Source organism: Triturus cristatus, chromosome 6, assembly GCF_964204655.1.
Source record: "Triturus cristatus chromosome 6, aTriCri1.1, whole genome shotgun sequence".
NCBI lineage: Eukaryota > Metazoa > Chordata > Amphibia > Caudata > Salamandridae > Triturus > Triturus cristatus.
The window spans coordinates 186,800,849-186,822,534 of NC_140589.1; the positions used below are offsets into that span (position 1 = coordinate 186,800,849).

A 21,686-nucleotide genomic window follows, 5' to 3' on the forward strand; every position below is an offset into this window, starting at 1 on the left:
CTATAACGGTGGAATTTCTATGGTTTTGTACGAGTGAAATGTCCAACTAACTATAACGTCCCTGAAACCTATGGTTTTTTCAGTGAATATATATCTACCAGTAACATAAAATCTACTTTAAAAAAATTCCATTATAAATTAAAACATTAAACTATATAAAAATCTTTAAACTTCAATTTTCCCATCCAGTCAGTTCAAAATTAAAAACATATTAACAACAACAAATATTTAAAAAACTAAACAAATAAAAAAATATAAATATATTAAAAATTAGAATACAAATATATTTAATATTAACAGTAAAAAAAATATTTAACAACTAATTATAAAGTAAGTAACATTAATTAACTCCCCTGCTTTACCCCTGTAAAAGTAAACCCACACACAAAATATAAACAATTATCCTAATCAAATATCAATTAATTAATTAATATTAATGATCAACAAATTAATAATTAGTTAAACATAAATTAAATTCCCAGCCTTTGCCCCTATAAACCCCACAACCCACACCTAAAATTAATTACACAATATCCATATTTAATTTTTAATTAATTAATATTAAATCACAACAAATGATTAATTAATTAAACATAAATTACTTCCTACCCTCTTTAACCCTATAATCCCCCCAACCAGCACCTAAAATTAATTACACAATTTCCATAATACATTTTCAGTCAATTAATTATTGTCAATTAACAACTAATTATTAATTGACCACAGATTAAATACTTTCCACCGTCACCTCTATAAACCCAACAACCTGCACCTAAAATTAATACACATTTTCCATATTTAATTTTCAATTAAATAATTAATTTTAATTAATAGTTTTTTATTAATTCATTAAACATATATTACTTCCTACCCTTTACCCCTATTAACCTCACAACCTGCACCAAAACAATTTACACAATTACCAAAATTAATCACCAATTAACGAATTAATAATATTTAACAACCAACTCATAATTATTTATTAACAAATCATTTCCCACAAGAATAAAAAATAATCATTCATTTATTATAATTAAATTACTTCCCACCCTATTCCCCTATAAACCCACAACCCACTACAGAACTAAAAAACGCAAAATTTAATTACACGAAAATTGATGACTACAAAAAAAATGTATATAAAAAACAAACTATTCTTATACAAAAAAAATCACAAATTTAAAATATACTAAAATACATAACACTAATTAAAAATCGATATTAATGACTTCAATAGTTTTAAAAACGATATTTCTTACCTTAAAATCGATATTCTTCACCACGATATTCTTGCTGTCGATATTTCTGACTCACGATATTTGTGACTCAATATTTCTGTAGTTCGACATTTCCAACTCGATATTTTTTCTGCACACCGAATTTTCAATGACATCCTTTCCCCATACTTCATGACAGTCTCATTATTCGAGATTTGCATTGTGTTTCTGTTCTGTCTATTACTGATTCCCAAGCTATTTGCATTCTACCTAACTGGATAACTGCGTTTTTTCAGCTGGAAACCCCCATTTTCTAGGAAACTACAAAAAAATTGGACAAAAAGTATAATGGGAAGTAGTGAGAGCCACAGTCTGGTCACCCATAAATAGAACTTCATTTCTGGGGTCCATTTGTTATTAAATAATACTGCCTCAGATATGTTAAGGGTCACCCCTGGAACCACAGACAGTGGCGGGAGTGGTAATTTTTGTGCACTTGTGCGGTCGCCTTGCTCCCTCCCAAAAACTATTCTCTTGAAAATCTCCGGGCTAAACAGCATCCTCCCCAATACTGCCTCACCTCTGCATCCTGTCTAGTTCTGTTTAAATGTTACCTGGCTTAGAAAAAAGATGTAGGGCCAGATGTACGACCCTTTTTTGCGGCCACAAACGGGAGAACCGCCCGTTTGTTGCCGCAAAAAAGGGTAATAGCATGTACAAATGAGTCCCTGACTTGCAAAATAGCATTTGCGACTCTCGCTATTAGGAAGGTGCGTCCCTTCCTAATAGCGAGTCAACATGCTATGTACTAGTGTTTTGCTACTGCATTTTCGGCCGCAAAACACTTGCCGTTTACCACCTACTTCAAGTAGATGGTAAACCACATGCGAAGGGGACCCCTTCCCCGTTGTGAGTATGTTGGAAAATATTTTTTAAGAGCAGGCAGTGGTCCCAGAGGCCACTGCCTGCCCTTTAAAAAATGAAACTGAAAAGTTTCATTTTCCTTTTTTAAATGCTTCCCGTTTGGGCGTAATTTTAGGAATCGGTGAGGTTTTGGACAAGGATCAACTAGGTTTTATTTTGTGAGTCATTTGATCCTCCCACCTTCGCTGGGACAGAGGTGAGCTTTTTAGTGGGAGTGTGAATGACACTTTTTACCTAACTATAGTTTTATAGGCATTGTCAGCCTTTTAATACCCTACTTACCCCAACTTGTGTGTTTGTTTGCGAATGTGTAATTTTATTAATGGCTGATGGTACCTTTTCACATAGACATGTGTGATGTGCCATGAAAAGAAGAGTCTGAGTTGCAATTCGGGGGTTGTGAATGATTGCAATGACCTGAGATCATGTGTATGTGCCTCTGGTCCCTGCGAGTGGCGTGTAACGAGGTTTTCCCTAATGGAGTTGGGTGTCTTGACAATGTGATGTTAATGGAAGCTTGGGTTCTGGGCTACTTTATGGGCTGATTCCTGCAGGTCAAAGGGCACCTTCCTAAGGACGTTGGTCGTGAAGCTCTGTGTTATTTTTCTCGACAAGCTGGGTGCGGTGATGAGCGTGCCCATGCACCTGGTGTGAGGGTTGCAATGATCATCTACATAACCCTTCTCCTTCACGGACCCCTCTCCCTTGGATCTAGGATGCTTTGGGTCTGCCACCCTCAGCTGGGGGTCAGGGACCTCTTACCCAGTGACACAATATTCTCGCTGTTTTGAAGGGACATGATCCCATGAGCATCATTGGATGTTTGGAAGCTTTAAGAAAGAGGAGGAGACAAAATATCTTGCTTACAATGGGAGTCAGATATGTGGCTGGGACTTGTCATACAGTGGGTAACAGACTGAGATGGCTGATTGCCCTCGTGAATCTCCCTATTGCTGCATATTTATGAGTGGACTATAGAGTTTTATGAGGGACACCATTATCACAAGTGCATGTAAAACATGGCTTCGGGCACCAGAGCGTCGCCTCATTTTGGAGCTGAGATGGGGCCTCCACTAGCTCGAAGCCTAAAAAATGTTGGAGAATGGGGTCCATTCTATCTGGGGTTTGCCCTAGTGACTTGGGTAAAAGGACCTAAGTGCCTGCTTTTTATGTACTGGATGGGAAGCCTGCCCTGCCCCCGTGTCAGATTGCCCTCCGCCCAGGGAATGGCAGGCCAATCATGGTCTGGGAAACTAGGAGCAGAGTAGGGCCTAGGCCCCTGTGGGCACCCAAATGGTGAAATTTAGTGCATATTACCATCAACCAAACATACGTAAGCCTTGAGTTTTTCGTGGGCATAATTAAAGGCTTGAGTTTTCTCCTAATGCTGTGTTACTAGTCTTTATTGTTGTGGTTAGTTTCCTGCAGTTAGTGTGAAGTGGATGGGTCATATTGGGGTTTTGAATTTACTGCATATTTGGATTGGGAAATTGGTGAATGCAGTCACTCCTCCATGCCATTGCAGTGACACCTGTGCTTGTTGGTCTGGGTTTCCTGCCTGCTGCGTTTGCCATGTATTTGGCCAACCACCTGGTCTTTGCTGAGGTAGTGCGTTTGTGGACTGATTTGCTTGTGGCTGAATGTGCTTTGTGCTCAGGATGATCTGTGCTTGGTTTTGTGGATGGGGATTTTGCGGTGACTGGCCCAGGCCTATTGATCTTTGCTCATGGTATTCATTTAGGCAGTTATGGTCGTTCAGGTGGCCCATCCTGTGGTAGTGGAAACATTCTCTAAGACCTGGCTGCCGCCAGCCTTCCTGACCTCTGCCACCATAACTGGACCGGAATCTTCTGGGGTTCTGCAGCGAAGTCCCTTTAAAAACTGGTGCCATTTGCAGACTGGCCGCCAATGCAGACTGCTTGAGTAAGGTTTTACTCAGGTTGTGGGGGCCCAGCTTGGAGGAGTTTTTTCGGTCTTACTCCTGGTTTTGGCCCTTCTTAGTGGGCCATTGTATGGGGGGGTGTGTGCTGGCCAGCCTCCCTCAGGCTCTGGGACTCTGCCCATTGGCCCATTGGTGAACTTCCTTGGGGTAGTGTGTCATCTGTTGGGCACTGCATTCCGCAGCAGGTAGTGGGCACAGTGATCCTCCCCATACTGCCGGGCATCCTTGTCTGTGTCATTTCCTCACTCAAGGATGTGTCAGAGGGTTGACAGAGGCAGAGCTCAGTAACCATAGGGGAATGCGGGGTCTATTTGTCACCGTCATTGCCCCTTGGTACCTTAGGTTGGCTCCCCACCTAACTTTGGGGGACTCAGCAGGCATGCACAAGTCGAGGTCCCGGATCTCTTGCTCCTGGTGTACCTTACTGGCTAATAATGTTTTCATCCATTTTGAGGTTTCATGTAGCTGGAGGAGGTTTCCCGTATACTCAAGGACCTCCCCCGTGGGGGGGGGTCAACCAGGCCTGGTCCACCCTAGCTTGCATCCGTGTGGCATGGGAGTGTATTGCTGGTTGGTGCCCTGTGGGTGGAACTCCGGGGTAGAAGCAGGCTATAACCCCATTCTCAACAAACTTGGTTGACATTTTCAGTTTGATCATTAAGTCCCAATCCAAGATATTAGTCAGGGAAGAGGGAAAGTACAACAATTTTTCCCTCACTCTTTTCCCCCCTATGTCCAGCTTGACGACTTCTGTGAAGGGGATCCCTGCCAACATACCAAAGACCCCTTGTATGGTTGCAGTACTCTTTGATAAGGGGACTGCCCCCTCTTCGAGTCGGAACCTCATTGCGTCTGTGTCTACTAGGAAGTGATAAGGTGTCTCACTTAGCAACATTGTGACCATGGGGCAGCCTGGAGTGGACAGTTGTGGGTGTGTGTCTTTGGGTGTCCTGTCCATGTTTGGCATGGCGATTTCTACATGTTCACCCTTGCTGTTGAATCCTGTGGCTCTGGCGTCCTCTTCCTTGCTCTCACTAGTCATGTTACTGTGTGAACCCGTGGTGAAGTTCCCAGCCACTTGAAGAGTGTAGGTTTTGTGGGCTAAATGCTGTGGATTGGGGTTTGAGCTTTGGGGAATTCTAGCACCAAACTGGAATGAGGCTGGAATTGCCTGGGTTTGCTGATATGGCAACCTACCTGCCCTAGATCTATTGGCACGCTGCCCAGTGGGGGACCCTTTGCCCCCCTCAAATGGCAGATTGGTGTTACCCAGTGAAGACATTAAAGAGAGCACCTATGGTGCGGACACCTTACTTGGAGGTTCTGGGTCATAAGTGTAGGTCAGGGCGATCTTGAAGACAGCCTAAAGCTCTAACAGTGCCTTTCTTTTTCTTCCAGCATTCTTCTGCCTTACATACTTAGTCCGAATGTGTGTCCTTGTGTGTTCTATTATGTTGGTGTTTAAAGTTCTCCCCTCTGGCCATGGGAATGCATGCGTCTTAGTGTGGGCACACCATTCAAGGCAACATTTATCTAGCTTTTAGCCTGTGTGGGAAAGCTAGTTTGTATTTTCTTTAAAGGGGACCCCATGATGGGGTCGGAGCTTTTTATGGGCGTGTACACTTCTAATGTAGCAAGTCTTTAATTCAAATATAAATACTACTCTGATTGTGGGAAAAATATCTACAAGAGATCATAGCGGCAATAAATACTTTTCCTATGATCTTAGCTTAGGACAGAGATGCATCAAACAAACTTTCACAATAAATAAAACAACACACATGAAAAATAACCTGTAAGATAGTGCATTGGTTAGCTCGAAAACATTATGAACTGCACGTTTAGCAGCGGAATAGCATAATGTAAACAAATGACAACTTTTTCATACATACATAGAATCATTAAAAGGACATAACATTTAACATGGAACACAGTTGCAATACTTTATCAGCACCAAAACATTAGGAAATATGCATCAATTGAAAATCACAATGAAAGCAGAAAAGAAAAAAATGAAGGAAGAAATTATTACTTTTTTTCAAATAACACCCTTAGACCCCTCCTAGCGCATGCCGCTCAATGATGAGGGGTGGCTCTGTGTGGTACATGGAACTAGGTGAGCACGATAGTGTGTCAAAATCGGCTCAGGGAACAAAGATAGCAACAATTTACGCGGAGAAGAATGAGTGCCTCAACAACTACAGGCCAAGCACAAACGGGCCCTCTCCAAGGTCCAAATTGTCCCTAAAACCCATATTACACCCTATATCACACCCAGGGGTCATGCATACTGGCTGTGTCACACCCAGTGGTCCAAGCAAAAAGCACCGCTCATTTCTTTCAGATACTACCAGTGTTAAGAAACTGATAGAACACTGCGTGTGGCGTGCATTCTGTGTTTCTAACCTGGTGTGAAATCTGAATTTATGGCCTTTTGGGAACATGCAGTGCTTCGGACAAATCCGTTTTAATGGAGCTAATCTCCTGAGACCATTGTAGTGTCGTTCTGTGGGACCGATCTGGGTTTTACTCTTCCTACATTTCCTTAATGGTGACGTGTCCCCAGAACTGTGACCTGTCAATCAGTTGCTTCGGGCCTTGGTCACAGGGGCTGCCTGACCATGTACTACTGACTCAGAGTGGAGCGGGAGGTCACATCGGATGATTTAAAAATGGTGATGTGACTTCCTTATTATATGTACATATACATTAACGTGCATTGATATTGTATTAAAAATCTCCACCATGTTAGATCAACTGCTGTCAGCCACCATCTTCATGAAGCTCGACCACCATGGAGCCTACTATTTGGCACATGCACACAAGGGAGATGAGTGGAAGATGACTTTGAGACCAAATTTGGGCTTTATGAGTACCAGGTGAGGCTCTTTGGGCTCTGTAACGCCCTGTCCGCCTCCCAAGACTTTGTTAACAGTATCATAATTGAATACATTTATGTTTTTGCAGTAGTCTACATTGACGATATTTTGATCTTCTACACTTCAACGTCAGAACACATACACTATGTATTCTATCTACTCCAAGCCCTGTAAGCCAATGGATTGTTTGTCATACTGGAAAAATGAGAGTTCCGTGTGACAGCAGCATATTTTCGGCTTGAGTGTGGATCCCGCCAAGATACAAGCCACCATACAATGGCCTATCCCACGTGTGTCAAGGAAAATGAAAGCGTTTTCAGCATCACAAACTTCTACCAGAGATTTATCCTTGGCTTTTCATAGCTGGCGGCTCCCATCCCCACCCTTGTGCGTGAAGAGAAGGTATTTCATTTGACTTTAGAGAATGATTCTGCATTTCATTCCCTGAAGCACTTTTTTACTTTAGGCGCTATACTACAGCATCCTGGCACCACCCAACCCAAGAAAGAGTTGCTAGCTGTGAAAACAGCCTTTCAGGATTGGCACCACCCAACCTTTTTATGTGGAGAACTGATGCTTCAAATCTGGCTCTTGAGGCCATCCTGTCCCAGTGCAACCAGGATATTGGAAAATTACACCCTGCAGCCTTCTTCGTAAATTAATAGAGGCCAAATGAAACTACACTGTTTTCAAGAAAGAGTTGCTAGCTGTGAAAACAGCCTTTCAGGATTGGCGCCATTACCTCCTAGGGACCAAACACCTCACAAAGGTCTACATGGAGCATAAAAATTTACAAGTTTTTAAATCTGCTAAAGCACTATCACCTTGGCAACTGCAGTGGTCCCTTTTCTTCGCAGATTATTCCTTTGTAATTACCTACTGTCGAGGCCGCAAACACGGGAAGGCAAATGCCCTCTCTCAGCCACATGTGGAACACGAAGCCACAATGAGCCTCCATCATTACTGGTGAAGACCAGCTTTATAAATTGTATCACAGTCCACACCAAGGAGCAGGAGACATGTATTAAACAAGCTTTGTCACATGTTGACATCACAGTTGGCTTAACACTCATCCCCTGGGGCGACTAGAGCAGTGGTTGCTTTTTCATGACACATAATGTTTTTACCTACTATCTCTCTACAGCAGCAAGAGTTGGGTTGGTGCCATGATTTCCCGTTATCAGGACACTGAGGACATTGCTAAAATCATGGACCCTTTGAAAATAGAACTTTGGTGGGACACCATGATGAAAGACAGCCAGCAATATGTATTGTCCTACAAATTCTTCCCCAACTTGGTCGTTATTTTACACTACTAATTGGGCAAAATCCATGATCTATACCCCGAGTGGAGTTTGCCACAACTCCTAGTTTAGAAAACAGGGGCTCCTGCATGCAAGATGACTATTCAAGCGCAGAAAAAAAGGCTTTTAATTTAGAAATAAACTTGGACAAGAAACAAGAAACAAAAATATATGCAGGCATACAACATGTAAGTTTACAAGCAGCAGACAAATACATTGCAATTCATTAAATGACTTAAAGAACTGCTTGAGTTTTTATCACAATTTCAAAAAAATCTTTTTGCATAAAAATGTAATAGAAATCTTCATTAAAAACATTGGGGCAGATTTATGAGCCCCTTGCGCCACTTTTGCGTCACTTTTCCCATGTTAAAAGTGACGCAAAAGTGGCGCAAGGGGCTCATAAATCTGCCCCATGGTTCACAATTATATTGTCCTGTACAGTAGTCAATACAAAAAATATTTAATTTATATTATGTAATAAGTATACATCATTAGATCCTACTTAGCGTGCTAATCTTGAGCACATCTAACTCAATGCGCAATACATCAATTCATTGAGCTTTAATACAATGGCGATTTAATCCACAATTTGATAGGCTTGAATATCTGAACAAATTGACAATATGTAGGCACAAGGGCTGACGTTTATAGACATGCCATTACATCGCGGTTTTTACAACACAAGTCGTTACAACGTCTTGCGCTAGATGGCACTCTAGGACAAGGAATAGTATAATTTACTATCCAACACCTTCCCTACTGTACGTAGACACAAACATCACTGCACTGCCCTGAACCCTAAAACACTACCCCAGCATGACCCCCTATACTACACAAACACCACTGCACTACCCTAAACCCTAAATCTACACCCAGCATGACCCCCTACACTACCCAAACACCACTGACCAACCCTAAACCCTAAATCAACCCCAGCATGACCCCATACACTACCCAAACACCACTACACTACCCTAAACCCTAAAACACTACCCCCAGCACGACCCCCTACACTACACAAGCACCACTACACTACCCTAAACTGTAAAACCCTACCCCCAGCACAAAACCCTAAACACTACCCAAACACCACCGCACTACCCTAAACCCTAAGGGCCCGATTCACAGAACTAACTTAAGACAAAATCCTAAACTTACTACCATTTTGGTATTCACAGAAGGCACTTACTCATTTTGGTATTCACAGAAGGCACTTACTCATTTCGGTATTCACAGAAGTTAGGAGTCCTAACTTTAGGACTCCTAATTGCCTTCTGTGAATACCGAAAGTCTTAAAATTAGGATTATTCTCAGTTTAGTAGTAGTATAGTTAGGACTCCTAACTTTAGGACTCCTAAATGCCTTCTGTGAATACAGAAAGTCTTAAAATTAGGATTTTTCTCAATTTAGTAGTCCTAAATCTAAATTTAGGACTACTAAATTGAGAAAAATCCTAATTTTAAGACTTTCGGTATTCACAGAAGGCATTTAGGAGTCCTAAAGTTAGGAGTCCTAACTATACTACTACTAAACTGAGAAAAATCCTAATTTTAAGACTTTCGGTATTCACAGAAGGCATTTAGGAGTCCTAAAGTTAGGACTCCTAACTTCTGTGAATACCGAAATGAGTAAGTGCCTTCTGTGAATACCAAAATGAGTAAGTGCCTTCTGTGAATACCAAAATGGTAGTAAGTTTAGGATTTTGTCTTAAGTTAGTTCTGTGAATCGGGCCCATTGTGCCCAGTGAAAATAAAGATGTATTTGCCAGGAGCACAACACTGCTCTTCTGCTCAAGGTCAGGATTAAACAATGACTTTAGAAGAAGTGGAAGCCGCTCTGCTCTCTAACTCGGAGGACAAAGGAAAAGGTGCATCTAAATGAAACCTTATGGAGGCTATCTTCCGGTAGTGTGCCACGCAGAATTGATGAGGACGTGGCCGACAAGGTGGCCACAACTGGGCTGTAGTATGTATTTGTGCTCCTGTGGTAGAATTCATGCAAATAGCATTCCACATTTGCAAATGTAGTCTACCATAACAGTTTACGACCCACCTTGGGACCTTTTTGACTTTGTGGAAACATTTATGCATCCCATGCATATCGAGAGAAACACAGAGGTTGCTTAATTCTTCCGGTTGTATTAATTCACTCCTCTGATTCATCCACCTCTCTATTTGTTACTGTTAGGCAAGCTATTGCTTTTTAGTCATTCCTAAATCCTATGTTGCCATTGGAAAAGCTTATCCCAGTTGGTGCTGTGAGGGTCCATACTCCAATGGGTGATCCTGAAAACTGTAGCCAGCCAGGTTGAACAGATGTCTCTTTATAGCCTAGTACAGCTGGGTACCACACATTAGGTGCTATCCCATATACGGAGCCAGTAATCTCCCTCTTTGAAAAATTACCTTGATCCCAGTTGGGGCAGAGCCCTGCCTACCCTGAACTGTGTGACCAGTGCCTCAGATAAATCATCAGTAGTCAAATAAGTGCTTAATGAGAATATGCTGGAGTTCAGAAGTAGCTCTTTTAGATATATGTAGGATTGCTCCTCATTTTCAGAGCTGTGTTTTTGTGTGACGTGTTATTTATCATTTTTTGTGCAGTCTCATGAACTCGGGCTCAAATCGAATTGAGTGGCAGCTCTTTGTATCAATGACTGCTTCCACACTATGGCATATCCCACTATTTGCAACATTCTCTATTGCACTTTCAATCCACTGACTGTGATTTGTAAACATGGCCACAGGAGGCATGGGAATTACAGAATATTAGTGAATACATCCAAATCCTGCTTCGCGTATAAAATTGGTCATAAGGGCCCATGTTATTGAAAATAGAGCAATAACATTACTGTTATTCCACTTCCTATTTCTAAAAATGTTTATTATTATTTTTGTGCTTTTTTCAAACTTTGAGCATTTTAACAGCTTTCTCTCTTTCATTTGTTCCATATAAACATTTGTCTCATAGAATTAATTATTTTGTAATTTACTTTATTTATTTATAATCCTGCTGTTGTATATACACTCAATGCATTTCAAACCCCACTAACTTCTTCCTCACGAGATATATCAATCACTTCCATACATTATTTCCATAATTCCCTTCAAATAATTGCGAAAAAGAAACAAGATATGCAAACTATTTATTGTCCAATTACAGGTGCAAATGATGTATGGCATACAGAGGTGGTTCGTAACCTGTGGTCCGGGGAACCCTGGGGTCCGCGACTGTTCAGAAAATTAAATAATATTAACAATTTAATAAAGTGTATAGAAATCAAGAAGCAACATGTACAATTTAACATTTTAAAACATTCTGCAAATGTGAAGGAATTCAAAATTGAAAGCTAAAGCTGAAGGTAGTATCCTCAGATTGATTCATGAGAGCAGTGTAAGTGCATCAAATAGAATAAAGTATGGACGACAAGTGACCTCAATTACATTTAGAAAAGTACCAACCTTCCCATTCAAATTTAGAGTTTTTCATATTGTGAATTAAAACAAAAATAATATTTCTTTGTTTGATGAATATTTGTTTCTGTGTTTTTTAAGTATTGTTTTGCTGTTCACATTATCGAAAATGATCAAGCCATGTTTACCAGCTTCCAGCAATTGCTCAATGGTGTTTGTCCTCGGATTCCAATAATGATTCAGTGGATGCACCCAGATACCAGTAATTATTAATTTTGGGTCCACAGAAATCAAAACCTTAAGAGCCATTGGCAAACAACGTCATTAAGCATATACCTTTGTTTAGTCTATGCTCCACCTGTCCTCAGTCAATGTAACATCCTGATTTCCTATACAGCCTATCACTTTGATATCATGTAGCAATTCAATTCTTTCGACTCAATTTCAAATAATTTGGAAATCTGGGAGGAGAGGCCTGTTTCTGTAACAGTGATATACATGAAGGCTGGGGTGAGAGATTTTCAGAAAGGGTAGTGATCAATTAGGACCATAAAAATATCTTAATTTCATTTTTGCAGTGCTACAGATTTTAAGTCTGTTAGTCAGTTCATTATCGAACATTTCACAATATTAATGAGTCATCAGGTTTGTTAGTGCTTAGCACATAACAAATATACACATTACCAATATACACACATATATCTGAATATTCTCATTCATGAGTTGATTGCCTTTGCTGTTTTATGATAAATATATTTTTATTGTTTGTTCTGTTTATCTCATATATGAAGGTATAAGGGCCCCTGAAAAATTATTCCTGATTATCCTTCTTCTTTCCAATTTCAGTCACAATAATTGATTTTTGTATATTCTCTTCATTACAGTAATTATCCTACGCATTTTCACTCTTACTTAGATTTTTATCAAACTTTAAGTCTAAACCAGTATTTATTGTTTATATTTATTGTTTATCCTATTAACAATAGTAGTCTTTAGTACGTATTTTAAAACATCATGTTTTTTTATAATGATAGATTTGTAATTGTATTGTTTCTTTCAAAGATGGACATGCTGGTTGTGGTCACAGTACTATTGGCTGTTGTTTTGCAGCAATCCACTGGGCAGGTATGTAAATCAATTGGCACAATTAAGAATATAAAAGTGCACACATGTAAAAACATATTGCGGCACCAACGTAAGATAAAATAGTATTTGCTGTCAATACAGTAAAACCATTCCCTTAAATGCCTAAATCATTGATGAATGCAGCAAGTGTCAGATCGGTAAACATCAGCTTTATTATGGATTTCATGTCTATATTCATATATTTATCATAACAACAGTTTTAATGATTCTTTGGCTTTTATAGGATGTATGTATGTAGCTTGAATATATACTTAGGACTGGATTCACAGTGTGTGTCCTATGAGTACAACTTTATTACTCCTGTTTGATGTTAATTGCTCAAGAATCTTCAGGCCTAATTCAAAAATGTATTTCTGTGAGAAGCTCTGTCTTAATCCATTCTCTTTCGTTTGCAAATGTGATATATCCTCAAGTATTTCATATATACGCATAGAAAAATATGTTTCAAGGTTCACCAAGTTTTTCTCATGCATTCTTTCTAACCAAGTCACCATTACATGTCATAGCAGATTGACTTCTGTACATGATTCTCTGCATCATGTATATAGTCATCCTTTTCATAGTTGAACCTTCACAGATAAAGTCATAGCTAAATATTGTGCTGTAGAAAATACATTTGTCATAGTAAACCTGCAAGATATCCATATTGCTATCTGTACAAGATCAACTTTGCATGCCTTTATGAAGGAAACTAGAAAGTTTGAGAGTGAAAACCACAAATTTGGGAATATAAAGCCATTTTCACACTTCAACATAGTTGGAGGAAGGGGGCTGAATGTTAAACATATGTAGGAGACGCTGTAATTCAAAAGTCAATATTCTTATGACACAGAAAACCAGATCCGGAGAAGGTATGTCTCTATAGCTTTCACAACAGCACTGTCAGTAACTGGTGATAAAGTTGATTTTGTCTTATTCAATGTGCACATGGCATGATGTCTTGGTTAGTAATGATGCCTTATCTCTCTTATCTGCCAGCCAGTAGAATTCAATATGCTTCCAACATACACTTTCCAGTCCATGGAAATTCAGCTGAAAATCCTTAAAGATTATGCAAAGTTACTTGAAACAAATGAGAAGAGCCAGAGCAGCTTCACAACGTGTGATGTGCTGTATTATACTGCAACCTTTGTATAGTGCTTACTATCCCTAGACGAGGCGCTCAAGCACTTGACTACTTGGGCAGCAAGCTGCGCTATGAAGGGTGTTGTTGGAAGGGCGTGTCCGGTTGTGATCTGCTGTGTCAAGTGTTTCCATGTTGCACGTAATGACAACGGAGGAACGGTCATCGTGCTCTGGGACACGGCGCTTTGCAGTGTGAGGGAGACAGAAGAGTGAGAGGCAGGCGCACTGTTCAAGAACCTCAGTGAGCTGCAGCTTTGGAGGTCCCTTTGTATTATGTCTTCTCATGACTTCTCATGGTGAGTGGCGACAAAGTGAGGAGGGAGGAAAGTTGGCCGCCATTTCGCGGGTCAATAGCATCAGTGTGACGAGGAAAACCAAGTGGCGTGACAATCAGGCAGCCACGGGCAGAAAGCCAGTGCGGGCAAGAGATTTGTATAAGTGCAGGGATTCTCTCAAAATGGCGTCGGTCAGGTGATTTCAGGTCTACGCCCTGTGTGGTCCCCAAAGGTTAGCAAGGGGCTGACTGGACATCAGTGATTGTTTTTTTCCTCTTTGTTTTTCTATGTTTATTCAATGCACTAGCAACGGATCTAACTGTAATGTAAATGCAATTGATTTAATGCTGTAACACGACTTAATCCTCAAGTAAAGTGCTCTGATACCTCCGGGTCTAGCCTGGACTTCCTCGTCTCCTCGCTGTGTCTCCTACACCCTCCCCCACCTCTTTCCTCCTTCATTCTCCATTCTATCTGTATCTCTTCCTTGTGGGACTCTTCAACTCGCTGACTCCCTCCCTTTGTTCTCCCTGACCCTTGCCTTTCCTGAATCCTGTCTTTTTCTGGATCGCTAATTTACCCCGGTATTGAATGTGTTATCTTTTTATAATTAATGTGATTTTTTCTTTTGCCGTTTGTTCCCCCTCTGTTGACCTGCCCGTTCCAACCCGCCTCCTAGCCCCCTGTCCCCTGTTGCCCTTTGACTAAGCACTCCTTCTCCCCTTGTTGGGGAAAGATCCAATATTCATACTCTGGAGTCTCAGTGACCCCTGTGAGAGAGTCCACAGCGTCAAGGGAGCCACGCACAGTTGAGGTATGGCATGGCGCCCCTTGCCAAAGCACTCCCTCTCCCCTTGTTGGGGAAGGATCCAGTATGTAGGCCTTGGAGTCTCAGAGAACCCTCTGAGAGAGTCAACTGTGTAAAGGGAGCCTCACGCAACGGAGATGTGGGAATGATACCACTTCCCCTGGGATCACAGCTTACCGGACCTTGGACGCGGCTTTTACTCATCTACCGGTTTGTGCCCCCTTCACCCGCTCCCTCCTCTTTCGTGTTCTGTCTCTCACCCTCCCCCACCGCTTTCCCTCTTTCATTCTTTGTCTACTTCTTCTGTTCCTATCCCGTCTTCCCTGAATCTCTCCCTTTGCCTGCTGTGCCGCCTAGCCCCCTGTCCCTTGTGCCCTTTGACTAAGCACTCCTTCTCCCCTTGTTGGAGAAAGATCCAATATTTATATTCTGGAGTCTCAGTGGTCCCTCTGAGAGAGTCCACAGTGACAAGGGAGCAACTCACAGTTGAGGTATGGTATGGCGCCCCTTGCCAAAGCACTCCATCTCCCCTTTTTGGGGAAGGATCCAGTAGGTAGGCCTTGAAGTCTCAGAGACCCCTCTGAGAGAGTCCGCTGCGTAAAGGAAGCCTCTCGCAACGGAGACAGGGAATTATACCACTTCCCCTAGGATCACAGCTTACTGGACTTTGGACGCAGCTATTACTCGTATACTGGTTTGTGCCCCCGTCACCCCTCCTCTTTCCTGCTGTCTCTCTCACCCTCCCCCTCCTCTTTCCCTCCTTCATTCTCTGTCTACTTCCGCTGCTCCTACCCCCTCTCCCCTAAATCTCTCCCATTGCCTGCTTTTTCCCTTACGTATATACCCTTATTGTTTGTCTCGACCTAACATGTAATTATGTAACTATGCTCTAAAACTGTGCAACCTTTGTAACAATGTAAACTGCAACTATGTTATGTTATGTTAGGTTGTTTTTATAAAGCGCACAACTCACCCTGGGGCATCTAGGCGCTAACTGGGAGACTATACTGAGGGAGAAAGAAGCTACATCTCAAAGGGGAGTTAGATTTGAAACAAGAACGCTTTTAGATGTTTCCTAAAGATGATTAGTGAAGGGATTTTTCGAACAGCTATAGGGAGCTTATTCCAGTAGCTCGGAGCTAAATATGAAAAAGCTCTCCCTCCAGTGCGGGTAAGATGAATTCTGGGGACTTGGAGAAGGTCTAAAGTACTGGATCTAAGTTTCCTACCTGGGGAGTACTTAACCAGTTTTTTTCGAAGGTAAAGGGGACCACTTTCCTTCAGTGCGTTGTATGTAAGGCAACAGATATTGAAAAAGGATCTGTTCTATATTGTTAGCCAGTGCAACTCCCTCAAGAGGGGGGTTGAAGCTGCCCTGCCGGGCGATTCAAAATCAGACGTGCTGCCGTGTTCTGAATCACTTGCAGTTTCGCCAGTTGAGTTTGACCCACTTCAGCCAGCAAGGCATTCCCATAGTCCAGATGGCTACTAACCGTTCGCCTGGACTAGGTTTCTGCACTGGGAGGTAGGCAGATAGGGAAAGGTTTTCCTGAGAAGCCTTAAACCATAATAACATGAGCTTGTTGTCGCCGCCACATGATCTTTCATGGTCAAGGCCTGATCCAGTTTTAGACCGAGATTTTTTACTGACTGTTTAGGGGTGGGGGCCTGACCCAATTGGATAGGCCACCAGTCGTCAGACCAGCTATTTATGGCTCTTCTGGGTTGAGCTGGAGGCAATTTCTTGTCATCCAGTCATAGATGGTAAGCATTCCGGAGGCAAAACGAAATTTGTCGAGCTCTGGGTTTGGTCCGATGGTATACATAAGCTGAGTATCATCAGCATATGAAATAATCTCAAAACCCAGGCGCTCGACTATTTGTGCCAACGGAGCCATGTATATATTAAAAAGGGTGGGACTCAGGCAGGAACCTTGCGGAACTCTCCTATCCAGCAACATTTTGCCTGAGGCGTACGGTCCCAGCATAACAGTTTGGGTTCTTCCAGACAGATAATGTTCCAGCCATTTAAGGGCTGTCCCTTTCATGCCACAATCCACGAGTCTCTCCAACAGCTTCGAGTGTGAAATAGTATCAAAAGCTGCGGAGAGATCTAGGAGGATCAGAATGACTGATCCTCCCCTGTCGACAGTTAATCTAAGCGCGTCCGTTACCGCCAAGACTGCGGTTTCTGTACTAAAGCCTGGACGAAAACCAGACTGTGAGGAGTCCAGAATGTGATTGTCCTCCAGATACGAGCTTAACTGTCGATTGATGGTACTTTCCAGGATTTTTCCTAGCAATGGTAACAGGGAGATGGGGCGATAATTACCCAGGACCAAAGGGTCTGCTGAGGATTTTTTTAATATGGGGCGAACAATCGCCTCTTTCCAGGCAGGCGGAATGGTGCCCGAGAGGATAGAATGGTTGAACATATCTCGGATTGCCGTGGCACAGATAGGTGCCAGTGACGCCATGATTTTTGGTGGGAATATATCCAGTGGTGATCCCGATTTGGCCCCCATCAGGTCTTTATTGACCTCCTCTACTGTGGCTAGTTCAAAGCAGTTTAGGGAGCATGCAGCTATCTTATTCCGCGCCTCGGATTTTTGTGGAGAAGCCACATCAAGAATAGTAGAAGGAGGAAAATTTGCGTAGATATTTAATATCTTTTCGCAAAAATAGATGGCCAAGGAGTCACATAGCTCCTGGGATTCCTGCGGCATCTGTCTGCAGGCTTTAGGGGAGACAAAATCCCGAACAATACTAAACAAGGTTTTCTGAGAATTGCTTGCATTATCAATTTGACTGATAATAAATTGCCGTCTAGCGGCTTTTAAATTCAGATGGTAATTGGACAATGCCTTCCTATACAAACCCCTATTTTCCTCGGTCTTGCTGGTACGCTATCTTCTTTCCAGTCGCCGGCAGCTGGCCCTTTCTAGCTTCAATTCCCCTGAATACCAGGGAGTGGAGGCTCTTCGAGAGGCAGAATTCACTTGTTTTTTTGGTATGACTGCATCGAAGGCCACTTCTAAAGTGGCATTGAAAGTCTCCAATTGTTTGGAAACTTCCATAGTATTGACTGTCTGATCAAGGGAAAAAACCTCATTAAATGCCACAGGAGTGAGATTACACCAGATCCTCCGTTGGTCATGAGGTTGTTTAATGGGCCGTTTTAAACTAATTTGGCCTAATTGCTGTATATGGATCATAATCATATAGTGGTCTGTCCATAAAAGGGAGTCTGGGAGATCACATTGAATCCGATCAGAATTGGAAAATACAAGATCCAATAGATGCCCTGCGTTATGGGTAGAACCTTTATATCTTTGGGTAAGTCCCATAAGTTTAGGGAAGTAAGTAATTTATTTACTTCAGAGTCATCCACTTTTTCCCCATGGAAATTAAAGTCTCCCAATAGGAGAAAAGTATTTGCTGCCAAAACATGAAGTGCCAGATATTCCACTAAGTTGTCTGCAAATTTAGTTTTTGGTCCTGGGGGCCGATACACTAAAGCTCCATACCATGTATCAGAAGGGGAAACGGAAACTTTGAAAATCCCTAGTTCTAAACAGTCATTGCTAACCGAGAAAACCAATTTCACATCTAGATCTTTTTTAAAAGCAATGGCAAATCCCTCCTCCTTTTTTACTATCCCTGTCCAGGTGGATACATTTATAGTTCTCTGGTATAGCCAGAGTAATCATAGCGTGATTAGTAGGGGATAGCCATGTTTCTGTGAAGAAGCACAAGGTGGGATCATGTAAGGTCATCATGTCCCATATTTCAAATGGATGTTTAGCTAGGGACTAACGTTGCATAGAATATTTTTGTGGGACATAGCTCCTAGCTCTACTGTATCGCCCCGAGGAGCGGAGACTTCTACAGATACTGTCATTTGAAATTGACAGTTATTGCAGGTGACAGGGCCTTCTAGCATAAAGGGACACGTCTGCATACAGTTAATAAACGGACATTTATTCACTTGTGCCTGTATGTTTATTTGACGTAAGGCATCTGCGGAATAGCATACCGGGGGCGAATAAGCCCTGGGAATGGCAGTATTTCTGGCCTCTCGCGTCTGCATCCTCTTAAAATAGGCCGAGGAGCCAAACACTAGTGCGCGACAACCGAGTTCCCCCAAGATGTCCGCCCGCTCCCGGGATCAATTGAGTGCCTGCCCTGCTTCTTCCACCCCACACCTATGTGCCACAAGTAACAGTTAAAAAAGGTAAGGACTTCAAGAATAAGCGTTTATATTAGGTATGGCCTTAAATACAACATTTTTTTTTAAAACGATCGATTTTACGAGCAGCGCGATTGCAGGTAGCACTCCCGGCTTCCGCCTCAGGAGAGAAACTGCCCAGTGTACTATGGTCTGATACTCCTGTGAAGCGCTCTGATACCTCCGGGTCTAGCGAGCACTATATAAAAACTTTCAAATAAATAAAGACCCAGAGGCGAGGATTAGGCTGTTTTCTCTTCATATTAATGATATTCATTTTCCACCAACAGCCGTTTTCAGAAAGCATACCATAACAAAACTACATTTCCCATGAACAGTTGGGAAAAAAGAGGGAAATAGACAGGCTACTCGAGGCATTGTACTTAGAACTGTATTGCGATTGGATGGACTTTGTCTGTTTCTTTTTACCCAACTGTTCATGGGAAATGGAGTTTTGTAATGTAATGATTTCTTGAAAATGGCTGCTGGAGGAAAATGAATATCATTAAAGTGAAGAGAGAACAACCTAATCCTCGCCTCTGTATCCTTAATAGAATTGAAGTGTTCCTTTATGTTACATGGGGTTTTTTCATTCTTAAGCATGTGATAGGTGTAATACCTCATTAATAGGTCCAAAGTCAGCATTATGTATCCTGTCTACAGTGTCTAAACTATAGAATCGGGTATGCTTTGAAGTTGGAAGGCTCTTGCATACACATTGTAGAACACACACCTTCAATTTACATGATAGTAAGTGGGCATATCCAGTATAGATTTGGTTGAGTCACAACTAGGAAGACATGCTTTATATGGTAAGCCCACCAAATCACCCACGACCAGTCTACAAAAACAAAAAAATATGGTTTCCAGCAAATATTTGCATTTATATTTTCATGTGTTATTTGTATCACAGACCTAGCCAAAACACAGCAGAGGGCTTTATAGGATTAAAGGCCAGCATAAACTCATCAAGAGACTGGAGAGGAAGATTTGTTCTGCGGGAAACAGAATCCTCCATTATGATATAATGTTCTTTTAAGTGATGTATCTTTAAGTCTTTCCTACATTCGAGCAACGTTGGGTGGTCCTGATAGACTGGAGATGACTTGTGCGTAGATTTCCCTCCAGTCTGATGGTGTCTTAGCTGCAGGTGTGCCCACAGATAGTGAATGTGCCTACAAGAAAAGGGGAGGTGCTGATCCTGATGAATTTGTAAATGCAGCTTGTTTTGTTGAGGGGAAACACTGGATTTACATTAGGATGATGTTGATGTGAGCATATTTCTTCAGGCCTAGAGGGAGATGTGCTTAGGAATGTAGGATGCATTACCACCACCCGGATGCAAGAGTATGAGGGCTTGAAGAACAGTTCTTAAGTCACTTTCTGGAAGAAATGTTTTCCCCTATTTTAGTAGAGATACTTTGTACCAGGCCATCTTTTTGGGCAATGTGATCCTTAAAGGTAAAGTTGGTGTCAAGGATAAATCCAAATAATACTCACTAGTTGCAAATTCCAGTAAAATGCTTTTAAGTGCTACCCACCAGTGGCCAATTTTGAAATTGGGTCTGCTGCTGCAAAGCTGTATTAAAAATCTCTGGGCTGGTTGCACATTATTGCTTGATAGACCCTTAAACAATCTTCCTCATCATCCTAAAGGTTTGACACTATTGCATTAATGCACTAATGTCATCACCAGAAATAGGCGATGTTGCTCAATTCTTGACTTTTTGCCTCGAGGTAACCATTCCCAGAGTGATCCATGCAATGTTTTTCTTTTACACTGGAGATATTTTTTCTTTTACTTTGTCATTGACTTTTCCTGTAGATCTCCCTTGCAAATTAAAGTTACCTTCACCACAGCGCTGCCAGTAGTAAAACAGGCAGATATTGTCAAGCATTCAGCACTTTTCTATTCCTTTAGTCATGGCCGTGGGTGTGCTTAGGGTATTACAGGCACCTTGGCAGTTATGTGTTTTTGGTCTGGAATGTATAGAGTTTTATAACATCATGTGCCACATTGACTTTGACCTCTGAGGTGGGGATTAATTGTTTGACGTCTTACATTTTATTAGGCTGCACTCTTCATTTTTGAAAATTGCGCCCTTTTGCAAAATAACTCTTTTTCTCATTCTACCTATAAAGAATGCATGAATACTACCATAAATTAGGTGGTGACATAAAAAATATAGAAGGAGACATTATGGAGATGCACTAATTCAAGAACTCACAGTATCAAAAGACCATGTCCCTGTCATTGTGCCCAAATGGTTGACCAAACAAAGAGACTACTAACGTATGAAGTCACAGATATGGCAGGCACTATCTTCAACCCTCTGTTGAAAATACACCAAGGTTGTATGGCACAGAAAATGCACTGGCAAATACCAGTTATTCCACCAACTTCCTACTTCAGACCACATAT

At 41.6% G+C, this 21,686-nt stretch overlaps 1 protein-coding gene across 5 annotated transcripts in view; it reads left to right on the forward strand.

The window, feature by feature from the left end:
• Positions 1-21,686, forward strand: part of LOC146816607 (cysteine-rich secretory protein 2-like) — a 209,179-nt gene that overhangs the window by 65,949 nt on the left and 121,544 nt on the right. For all 5 annotated transcript variants that reach the window (XM_085610470.1, XM_085610472.1, XM_085610471.1 and 2 more), the window contains one exon: positions 12,745-12,807. In XM_085610470.1, the coding sequence (XP_085466596.1) occupies positions 12,745-12,807 (63 nt within the window). The remainder of the gene's footprint in view (positions 1-12,744; positions 12,808-21,686) is intronic.